The 12,500-nt window shown below is 43.2% G+C and overlaps 1 protein-coding gene across 5 annotated transcripts in view; it reads right to left on the bottom strand.

Moving 5' to 3' along the window:
- The window catches only part of LOC135101072 (adhesion G-protein coupled receptor G6-like), a 133,164-nt gene extending 124,125 nt beyond the window's left edge, over positions 1-9,039 (bottom strand). Inside the window, exon 1 of one of the 5 annotated variants that reach the window (XM_064004666.1) lies at positions 8,459-9,039. In XM_064004666.1, the coding sequence (XP_063860736.1) occupies positions 8,459-8,537 (79 nt within the window). In that variant the 5' untranslated portion in view covers positions 8,538-9,039. The remainder of the gene's footprint in view (positions 1-8,458) is intronic. The other 4 variants (XM_064004663.1, XM_064004660.1, XM_064004665.1 and 1 more) reach the window with 4 other exon arrangements.
- Between the last annotated feature and the right edge of the window lie 3,461 nt (positions 9,040-12,500).

Raw genomic sequence — 12,500 nt, 5'->3', positions numbered from 1 at the left:
CGTCATTAGCGGGTTTCCAGAGGCGGATGTGGACGCTACTATGCAAATTATTCACGTGGAAAATGAGATAAATAACCTGACTGTCCATTTGTACTGCACATACAAAGACTTGGCGCGGAAGCCAACACAACATTCTCTCTCTCTCTCTCTCTCTCTCTGCAAATGGTTATGCGTCCCTTGCGTTTACACGACTGGTTAAGTTTGTTTTCGCAATTAATTCCCTTGTGTGCTTTGAACTATCTCCTCATGTCAAACAACCGCACGCACAGCCCTGTAACGGAGCAATCTTGGTCTTACACTTATGAATGTAACAATTTTCTTTTCCATTACGACTTCCTTGCCTGATAAACTGTTCGTGCCTTCTATCGGCGACGCAATCCACTGAGCTGCCGCGGTGCTGACAGTGACTCTCACCTTATCATGTAGCCCTTGAGGTTCTGAAGTGTATCACCTGCCCAGTCCCTACTCTCCTGGCCACCACAAATGCTCCAAAGCTTCACCACACCTCAACAGCCAATAGTGTGTGGAGACGGTGGTGCTTCTTGGTTCCATCTTTAAGGGAGGAAAGTCCTCAGCCACGTCTGGAGATTTGATTATGATCATCTCTTGCTTTTGAAAATACACATGTAATCCTAAGAAAAGTTCAAGGAATTTCTAAGTAAGGACTCAGGATTAGACAGACGGAGATATCTGGCTACCACAATCTGCTCGCTGTGAATATGAAGAAAACCACATGACTTGTAAACTTTTTATAACTTAATCTTAGTTAATATAAAACTAACCTTATAAATGTGGTAAGATTAGCCTTACGTATGTGGTAAGACTAGACTTATATATGTGCACTGAAGTGGGTTTACTCTGGTAACTTGAAAGTACGGAATGTTTTGTTTAAGTTTTTGTACTGTTTGGTAAAAAAATTATCATTTTGATGAATGTCGCCTCTTCCTAAGATCGCGTAGCGAGTGGTGTGCGCGTGTTCCAGCTTGAGAACTAGTGTGCTAACAAAATACCACATGTAATGCAGCGTAACCGAAGGCTGTCTTCTCAAACGTTCCGACGTCTTCATGCGACTAAACATAATTTAATGATAATTATTGGGCCTTTCAGGGGCGCTTTCATTATTTTAAAAGATAATTTAATGAGGATTACACATCATCAATGGGAAAACAACCAATGAGAGCAAGACTAATTATCGCTGTGGGATTTCAAAATAATCCTTATAAGAGCCTGAAGCGTTTCAAAATATAAGTGTAAAATTTATAGAAGCTTCTTTAGATTTTTATATGCCAGGGAGACTGGTCAAGGGTACAAAAAAAAAAAATAATAATAAAAAAATGCCTGTGTACCATACCGCTCCCTATAAAAGAACTGGAGGAAAACCGTAAGAGTCCGTAGTTTAGTTTATGAGACGTGTTCACACTCCTCTTGTGAAACAGTTCAAATCGTAGCCGGGAGAAAACACAGAAACAGTAGGAAATATGTGGCTGTAGCAATTCTACAGGGACGAGTGTGAGGAAGGCCCTTTATCGCCAGTAAGTGCGGCATCTGGTGTTCCCAAGGGAGTCCTCGCTCTCCTCGGTGCCTCCTCGGCCGACACCACCACCGCCACCACCACCACCGCCTCATTTGCATATTCACGCCATAAAGTACGGACGGTGTGCTGAATATTATGTGTGCTTTATACTTGGGTTCTATTTGCTTTAGACATGTATTCGCATAATAACAGTGGCCGTATCTTGAGTCACGTATATAAAGAGAGAGAGAGAGAGAGAGAGAGAGAGAGAGAGAGAGAGAGAGAGAGAGAGTGACGCATATACGAGAATGCATGAACAGACCACACACTCCCTAGCTCACTATAACGGGTCTGTCCCTCGTTGGCTGTAATGGCCGCCCACCTTCAGTCCCACATTCCCCACACAGCTCCACATACGAAGCACACAAGACCTACAACGGACACTGTGAATATGCCAATGTTGTATCTACTGTACTCCACCACACGCCAGGACTTCGCTCCACTCCTGCACTCCTACAAGAAACATTTGGTAAGTGGCAAGTCTTCATGTTGATACCCGAGACGAAGCATCTTCCCGCATCCTCACCACACATCACCGCCCGCCGGCATATCTTTGACACAACATTCTAGCCCTGTCCTTGCATTCACGATACCACCCCTCGCCTCCACCGTGCTCCTTCCTCATCTTCACCCTCTCAGAGCGCCGGGGTGTGGGAAGAGCAGGGCAGCAGGACCAGCTGGCAGACGTGAATGCTGTGCTATACACTATCACGTACGACGACGGTAAGTCCCTGTTACTCCTACACGCTTCTCCCTACACGTCAGGCAGGAAATGTATGAAAATTATTCACCTCGTTATCGTTCATTGGTCAGCAGCAAAAAATGGTATATACTAGGAAAAATGTGGAAAATAGAAATTCTACAGCATTCAATTTTTTTTTTTTCTTATTTCCTGCCTGATATACAATTTCAAACTTTGACTAATAGTAAGCATTTGTCCCGAATATATTAACTTTCACCTGGTATAAAATGTACTGCAAAGCTGCAATAGCGAAGATAATAAATAAGGATTAAACACATTTCTACAATAGGTGAACGGCGGCGACAGTGACAGAGTGGTGAGGACTGGTCAGGACACTGCAGCGACCTCTAAAACCCGCTCTCCCACACACACACACACCCTGGGAGGACCCCGGCTCGTCGCTGCTACTGAACCTCAACAATTTTATGAGGAATGTTGTGTAAGGTATTTCAGTTTCCGTGGAATGATTAGAGGCATGAACTGGTGAGCCACTGAGCACAAAGATCCACATCACGGAGAATGTACAAGCCATGCGTTGATGACTTGACGTTTAGTTTACATCTGCAGACGATGTGCGCCTAGGATGAAATTCGCATGACGAAAAGTAGTGGATGAAACTAACACGAAAATATAAATTTTTTATTTAAAATCCCATGCTTATAAGAGTTTTATATGACGTTCCAGTAAATATTATCATCGGGACCATCCGGCTGATGTGTATTCAGTCATCAACATGGAGCTCAACTTACTGGTTCTAAAAATTTATAGCCTTGCTCAGCACCAGGCGGGGCAGGAGTGTTGCCAAGACCACCCCCACCACCACCCCTGCCATGATCCTTCAGGATAATACACTTGCAACTTTAAACTATAATCACGGATGTACTAAAGCCTCGTTTCGATAAGTAATTGAGTGAGGAAGAGACAGTCGTTTATGAAATGATGAAGCAAAAAAGTTTCATGAGGGGCGCTTGGTTCACGCTCACAACACGCGCTTGATGACAGTGTGTACAGTTTCTTTATCTAATCGTGCTCATAACTTTCTAAAATAAGACAGTAAAATTATGCTACAAAGCTACATTTAAGTATCTTATTTCTCAGTGGTTACACTTAATGAGTCGTGAGGGACGCAGAACTACTGGAAGTGGAGTTATTTTTGTTGTGCGAGCGCTTCATTATGGTGTGGCCAGGCTTTCTCTGCTTGCCGGAAGAGACGCTAAAGATTCTTGAGCTTCCTTGGTTTGATATCTGTTATAAATAACAGACGTGATGGAAGACCGTTATATGCACATGCAGAAAACAACCATGCTCTATAAAAAGACGAAAGATTAGAAGACATTGGAAATAAAATAGTCCGTAACAAAAACATGGGGAAAACAAGCTACAAGAGCATTTCCATTACGTGAATTAAACAATATATTCTCCGTGCTGTGCCACCTGACACTTCCAAGCAGGCACAAAAGGCAGGTACTGGAGTCTAAACACGAACAATCGCCTGGTTTATAACCAGAATGCTTGCGTCAGATTCGTAACAGTTTTATAATAAATATCTACTGCTATGCGGATGCTTGTGTTTCAGCGAAGATTTCCTTTTATAATGAAATGCGCAAGAATATAAAAAAATGTACCTTTATAATGTAATCAACTTTGAGTCGCCTTGCCATTTACAGGAGGCTGACACGCTGAACGATGTGCTGGAATGGATGCAGCATGACGCCTTGGCTTATCATGTTATTGCCATAAGAGCATGGCGTTGCAACACGATTGGAGTCAAGAACGGGTTTTCCCTATTCAACAATAAGAAGCTGAAAAGTAATGACAAAGTAGAGCAAGTAACAATTAACTTTGTAGTATATGCATAATTTGTAGGTAAACAGTGACCCCCGACATGTATAGGCGCCACACACGTGGACAGGCGGCATAGTACACGTGGATGGGCGACACACCATGTGGACGGCCGGATCTGTCTGAATAATTGGTGTCTCGTCAGTATGAACAGACAACGCCCTCATAAATATGTGGCGTCATCAATAATAGCAACGGTCATTCTAATAACAAGCGTCATCAGAAATACTAACGTTTTCCGACAGATGAAAACCAGACCCAAGGGCACGCGGCAACCCTGGAAACAAGTAGAGCGCTGGAGGACAAGCGACGTCCCGACTGGAGAACAACAGGCCGATGATTCACATGCGTCCCAGTCTCCTTGAACAAGACCCTCAAGACCAACAGAATCACAAGACTCCTGAAAGAACTCACGACTCGGGGAAGCTGAATTGATGATCATGGTAAGCAGGAAGCCATTGATCTTGTAATGACCACTCACGTCTAAGGATAAGTGGATTAATAGAACGTATTCTCTTTTATTTATGGAGTATATGGAATGTATTCTCCTGCATCTATGTGTAAAGATATTCTCAGTTTACACCAAATTTTAAAAGATGCCCCGAAAAGGGCATGGAAAAATTCAAAGAGAGAGAGAGAGAGAGAGAGAGAGAGAGAGAGAGAGAGAGAGAGAGAGAGAGAGAGAGAGAGAGAAGCATATCGGCATCCTTAATCAGATACCAGAGCGTCTTCAGTACTTCATTTTTTCCCCGGTACAATCCACTTTAGGAAAAAAAAAAAAAAAACTAAGTATCCACACCTGAGAAAAAAAAGTTACGACTCTTTTTTCGGGGAAGAGGCGACGAACCCCGGGCACTATGAATCCCGTGACCTTTTCCCCCATCAGCACTACCACACGAGTGATGGCTGGTATTGTTCCGCTGCCTTTCTAGTTCTCGGCGGTAGCGTGAACGAGGCTCGGAGTTTGCTGCCCTTGAGCGGCGGCAGACACGATTCTCTCATAAATCTTCTTCAAGCGATTTGTAAAGGTATGTACCGACCATTAACAGAACAATAAAAACTTTCTCCTTTCAGGGTACAGAGAGACACGCGTGTGACAGCGTGAAGGGAACACACTGCAGGTGATTGTTTGGCCTCGTACACGCGCGTGACACGATGGCTGGATGCCAGACTATGTGCCTCATTAGTCATCTCACAGCGTACATTGCACATTCATATATTTAAGGAGGATTTACAGTTACCGAGATAACTCAAGAACTTGTGGCTATCAAGGGGTGGCCACTGCTTTCACGGAGTAGCAGCCTCAGCAGCAGCGTGTGTTGTAAAAGAACGCCGCTCCCAAGAGGGAGTTTGTGGTAAGTGTGAGAAAACAGCGTCATTATGTTAGATGTAAAGTTTTCCAGGCTTAAGGCATATAGGTTTCAGGCCAGGGTATTGTATACAACGCATGTATGAAGAATTGATAAACTGCCATACTGTAATTTCTCCAAAAGTCTCTTAAATTATAGTTTCTTTCCTACTCTAACAAGAAAAACGTATAAATATAAATTCGTGCCTGTTAATAATATCATATAAATCTGGTATTGCTGCTGTACAATTAATTAACTTCAAATTAAGTTATGAGTAATGATTACTTCATGTTATTATCTAGATTATAAACTGTTTTTCAAGAAATTCTAACTGCTGGGATATAATTCCAGTCTGTGCACGAGCAACCTTACAAAAATTATGAATTCGTTGAAGAGCATACAAGATTATCTTTAAATGACTTACACCCAGAGTATGCTGCTCGCCTGCCGACTGACACACGAGAAAGGTCAGCGGCTGCATAATGAGCCAACTATTTATGTAAGCATTCTAGCAGAGTGAGTCTGAGGTACTGGACGTGCAGAAGTGTGTTTGTTGTCCACGTTTCCTCGGAGATACACCATCGACTGAATACTGTGATCATCATCCTGTCACGCGTTAGATCCTCGTATTTCATAGGTTTCAGCATCAAACACTTCCCCGCACTTCTTAGTTCGCTCTTTGAATTGTTTCTGTGAAGCGAGGAAGAATTCAGTACACTATCACTAATTTACTTACGGAAATGGTCCCAATCCTCCTTTAGTAATGTTTTAATCCTTTAGTAATGTTTTAAATCAGGATAGATAAAAAAAAACACTAACTCAAGCAGGATCTCTTTAGTTCCAGACCTGAAAAATTTTCTTGCTACCCACACTCGATAGCGTTCATTTGACTCCAGACATCAAGATCACAAAAAAACGGCGGGACATACTCAGATGCCACCTCTCTACCTCCCGCCCTCCGCCCAAAACGTAAACATTAACATTAACATTAACATAAACGCCACCATCACTCGCTCTTCTCCAAACACTGAACTCGGCCATTTTCAGATGAACTAGATTGATAAGGGAAACGATGTACTGTGCTGACGGGTTTCTTCTGGGTCACCTCGTACAGTTCTCTCCCCTCCACAGAAAGCTCCAGTGAAAGAGTGTTTTCTTGTGAATGGCCTTAGTGGTTCGTGTTTCTTAAAGGACTTTAAGTATGTGTTATAGAGTACTGCGTCTTATCTTCCTGGGCCAAGATGTTCATACAAATGCATTCTGTTCTAAGACAACTTGACTACCACCGTGCGTGTCTAATCGCATTATGATGTGCTGGTGTACTATATACATAATCATCCCATCGGCCTTTCACTTCACCCTTTCCTTCGCGTCAGAGGAGGTACTGTAAGGCCTCTCTCTCCACTTAATGGTACATTCATGGTCAGAAATAAAATAACCTGCAATTTTCTCTCCCTTCCGCTGAGTTTAGCTTTTTCCCCTCAATCTCGAGTCCTCTGATCAGCTAGCATCCTGCTGTGAAGTTCTGTGAGGAGGCCTGTCAGTACATCAGGAGACTTAAGCTTGAGGAAAAACGCTAACCACAACGGAAGTGAGTGTGGCATGTTACTCGAGGCTGACAATGACTATATAGCGCTGCATGTGTCCACTCGGTGTCCTCACGTTTTATCTTTGGCTACTACGTACTGGTAATTTTCAACTTCATGCACATACTAGTTGTTAATCAGAATAAATTAAAAAATATTATTATTAATTTATTTCAGTAATCATTTTTAGGAGAGATCAACAAATCATTATGCAGTCAAGGCAAGGCAGCACAACCTATATATCAATCGTACACACGGCGACACCAGACCCTCTTTTACGTATCGGTATTCACGTGAGTCAGCCAAATACAAACACAAGCACACGGCCAGTCACCGCATCCATGGCCGGCCCTCACACACACACACCACCACTCTTCCCGCCATGCAGTTTGAGGTATGACCAGACCTGCCTTCATATTAAACATTTCAGCGTCCCATCGCGGCTACTTTTTTAATCGGCTCTAATGGAAGTTACTTTTGGTTTTCAAGGGTATTTTCATGATTGTACTAATAGTTTAACGAGTATTCTACACTGTTAGTAGGAAAACGTCCATGAGGACCTGTATGGGTTTCGCTGTAACCTTTGAGAGATCAATATATTTAAAAAAAAAATACAACTTCAATAGATAATTTCCTGGGGTATTTTTTTTTTTATATTTTTTTTTAGGAATTTCCTTCTGACCTTCACTAGTGATTTACTACAGACTATCACCCCACCGCCCCCCACACACACTCCAGCCGAGTACTCCTCCCTCCCAAAAGCCCCACAATGAGGGCGCGGCGGCAGGGTGGAGGCGTTGCTGGCATTCTCCAAGAGGTGTTCGGCCTACATTTGAACGTTGGCAAGTTTATATTTTCAGCTTTTTCTGCACCTGGGACAGTCTCTTACTACTTGATGACTTGGGCGGCAAAGAGGGTGTGTGCTTCTGCGCCGCGGCAAACTATATCTAAGCATACCTGTAAGTGACATTACGTTACATAAATGTGCATAACATAACCCACAATAATAACAACAGTGATTTATTCTTGTTTCGAACACTGAAGCTTCACTTCATGCAGTCTCTACGGTCTGCTTCTACTGATACTACAAAGCTTCATCCTGGAGCTTCGAAGTTGAGTTCTACTCTTCGCCATGACGGAGAGTGACGAATTCAAACTATTCGTCAAGATCCCCAGCAGGTGGGCTGGGCAGGCGTCCCGCGCCTCGCATGGCACGACGCAGCCACTTGTTCTTGTACCGGGAAACCAGGATACTTTTGCACTTCGTCGCACTGAACCTCGCTTCTTCACTCTTCTGTGCACTTGTTACCCACATCGCTATTATATATACAGTTGAAATGCAATTTAACGATCACCAGTAACTCACCTGAGGCCACGGAGGACAGCACCACCACCCCCAGCATCAGGAGGCGCCCCCAGGTAGGTACGGCAGGCACGGCGGCCATGGCGGATCTGCCTGCTCGGTATGTCTGTCTATTCCTCACTATCGCTCTCTGGGCAGGCGTCCCGCGCCTCGCATGGCACGACGCAGCCACTTGTTCTTGTACCGGGAAACCGGGATACTTTTGCACTTTGTCGCACTGAATAGTAAATGTATACACAGTTCCTCTTTGGGTTTACTGAATGCAAGCCAAACTCATGAATCGTCAGCCGTCACCTTTGTTACATAATAACGTAACAAAATGTCAGGCAACTGCAATGGCTGTGAGAAGAGGAGAAGACTCCCCTTGCCACGCTACACCTTACTGCACCACGACTGCCGCCGCCAACTGCTGAGCGAGCACCGCCGCGCCACACGTCCGTACAAGTCGACAGTTGGTTGTCGACTGCCAGGAAGGCGGGAGGGTCTCTGCGCCACCCCTGACCTTAGCTGCCAGATCCTCACTTTCATTCTATTTCCTGCGGGCGTGTGTGATGAGGACGTGCGTGGAGTTGCAGTCTCCTTCTATTAACACTGCTGCTGACTACTGCATGCACTCCACAGTCTAGAATAGCTCCATCACATCATAATTTATATCGCATACGAAGATGTACACAATCTTCCTTGTATCGGTGTGTGTGCACCACTGTATGCAAGGCCTGGCGGGGGGACAGGAAACTAGAATCTGGAGGAAGGAAAGCAAGGAAGGCAAGCACGTCCCATCCTTCCTCTCTTCCACTCCTCCCTCACCTTCCCTTCTTCCAATGAGAAGCGACACGCCTCCGGGAGCCTCACCTGCACGACTGGAAGATTTATGAACTGCACACACACACACACACACACACACATCTTGAATGAGGTTGTTATCCTCCTTATATATCAGATCGAAACACAAATAAAGATAAGAAATAATATTCTTCCAACCTCGCTTCTTCACTCTTCTGTGCAGTTATTACCCACATCGCTACTGACTGATTTGCTCCCAACCTTTCACATCAACAAAGCAACACTATACCTATGAAGTAAATGGACAGGACTACATTTATTTTGATGACACTATTATTTCGTGGATCGGCATTACAGTATTATCAAAAAGAACTTCCCGTAACTCGTTAGCACAGATTAAGTTATGATGTGTACTAAGCTATTTTGTGGATGATACCTATTCCTTTTGATGTGTTTAGACCAGGGAGCGGGAGTCTAACAGAAACACCTCGAACTTATACAACTTTACTGCGGTGTATATTCAGGCAAAATAGGTAGAAATGCAGACAGTAAGCACAGCTAGTCGAGTCTACCCAAGGAAAACAGTCTACCCCAACGTCAAAGATAATACAAGAAAGTCATATATTATAGTTTTCGCCCTAACGTCCGGCTGCTAGCCCGTTGTCGTCTCGGTGCGAAGCTCGAGCAAGCATGAAGCCGAACGAAAAAGTGAAGCCGCTTTTGTCCCAGTAACTTTTTTTTTTTTTTTTTTTTTTCTTTTCCAGATTACAATCATAGCGTAAATAGTTTTAGTGATGCTCTCTCTCCCTGCCTGATTCCTTGCTCAGTGTTCTACTGCTGCTGAGTTGTCGGCTTACAAATACAGTAGGAGTCTTCTTACATGAGATGTTAATTTTTTGTTCACGTTACGAGCTGAAAAAAAATATGCTGCTGTAATAAATATTCGTAACACTATGGTGATCTCAGCCAGCTCACCTAATTTAAAGGCCCGTCCACACGATCGAGCACAGCTTGACGGGCACTGCCCGCAACCGGGCTAAATCCTCGGGTACAACTGTGTGTTGTCCACACGGTGTCGATCTGGGACAGTCAAACCCTGACAACAGTCGCGAGTGGTCGTTAAGGCGAGGGCAGTATCTGGTGATTTCCCACAACTAACAACACAGGCACTTTACTAGTATTTTAGCAGGCACAAGCGGGGAGCCAGTCAATAGGCAAATTGCCCGCTTGTGCTCGCGGGCACAGCTCGATCGTCTGGATGCGGCTTAAGAGGTGTTTCGGGTCCACACTCCACAGTAGTTCACTGCTTTGCAAACTACTTGTGGACCAAAGATTTTATATTAAAACTTTAATTTATTACTTAATGACGATTCTTGATGTAATCGTGTTTATATTTCATAACAGATAATAAGTAAAAATGATTACATATTGATTCCTTTTTCGTATCATCTCTATTATAATTTTTAAACAAATATGTTGCAGAACGATTAATTGAGTTTCCCTTCGTACAAACAGAACGCATAGTGACGGGAAATATTCTCAGGAATTTCCATGTTTGTCCTCTTTCTTCTATGACTTGTTGATAAGCTTTTTTTGTTTTGTCCTTTCAAGTTCATCTTTTACATGTTTAAATGTCACATGTCCCTCCGTCGTGTAAATTGTTCAATTTATGCACTACTTGTATGTTTCTTTTATCACGCGTTGTCAAGTCAAGAGTTCATTGCTTCTGTGTTATCTTCAGTAACACTTAGTGTCTAAAATGTGATCTCTTTGTTTCCACTTGTAAATGAATTTCATTATATTTTATCCTGTCTGAGAAAATTGTTCCTCTCTGCAACTGTTATGTTGCCTCCCACCTTACTACCATCCTCTGTTTGTGTTTCCATGCATCATTACATGTGGATCGGTAACCTCAACCTGAATCTTGAAACCCGAGGCCGCCATCTTGAAAATCTTCCTTGTCGACTGTTAACAAGATGTTGTAGAGGTGCACATTCTGACAGCATATGACATGGATCATTGCAAGTCGTGCCTCTAACTGCCAACATTTGTTCGAAAGACCAGCAATGAAGTTTAAGTATTGGTTTCAAGTCTCCACTCAGCCATAACTCACATCCAACACAGCATCAGACACTCCTTTCTCTACAGTGAAGGGGACGTCATTATTACGTAACATCACAAGTAAGAAACCTATGAAAGTGAGTCGTCTGACCGCAGACAGCACGAAGTTGTTTGCCACACCACGTGATCCGAGGTAAGCGTAGCGTGACATTAGTTCACAACCAGTCCATTAGCAGCCACAGGAAACCTGTCAGCATCTGAACCAGATGACCATAAAAATTACTATTAATCTCATTAACTTCAATGCAATATAATTTTTGCAGCACTGCCATATCAGTGACAACCTCCTTATTATGTTTGGCCTACTCGCTGATAACAATACCGTGTCGTTCATATGAATGATAATGGCAAAAAAAAAGTTATTATCCTCTATAATTTTAATTAGGCCATAAACGTAAGTAATAAAAAAAAATGTAGAAAAGGATGGTTGTTACAATGAATACTACTTCTTAAAGACTGTTGGTAATACTCCACACGGCAACCATGTAATATCCCGAACATTAATGTTCCGCGACCTCAACCTAACCTCTTCAAGACAGTGCAGAACACTTTCTGGTCACGATATCGCACGCCTGCGAGAAATCTACAAATGTTATAAAGAGGATTTCTTTTTTGTTTGTTTGCAAGGTCTGTTAGTAGCAGAAGACGTGGTGACAATATGCTCCTAGCAGTTGTGACCCTTCTGCGTCCCTGCCAACTCTCAAGACAGCTTCAACCACGGGCTCAGTCTGGCGCACAATATCGAGTAATTGAGCTTTTCGATTGAGTTCATGATACTCATTTCACCACAGTTTCTTGTTAAATCTTTGCCATTTCACTTAAGAACTGTCACCAGTTTATTATTAGTCTACGGCATTGACTAATAAGTAGAACTAAATACCAAGTCAAACAAACCTGTCATTAAGAATGCGATGTTTATGAAAAAAAAAAAGAAAGATATAGGAAGGCACCTGCTACCTCCTCGGTGTGAACATTTCATCAATGCAGGAAATATCTATTAAATAACAAGTACAAACACAGTATGCTCATGAATGCTGCGTGAAATCAAGCCCGTCCTCCTCTTCAACTGCCGCGTGTTTGGTGCTCACCTCGGGGGCAGCACCGCCAACCTCCGCGCCCTCAGGTGAAGGATAAAGAAACG

The sequence above is a fragment of the Scylla paramamosain genome, chromosome 1 (assembly GCF_035594125.1).
Source record: "Scylla paramamosain isolate STU-SP2022 chromosome 1, ASM3559412v1, whole genome shotgun sequence".
Lineage (NCBI taxonomy): Eukaryota > Metazoa > Arthropoda > Malacostraca > Decapoda > Portunidae > Scylla > Scylla paramamosain.
This window is presented reverse-complemented; position numbering and strand designations above follow the sequence as displayed.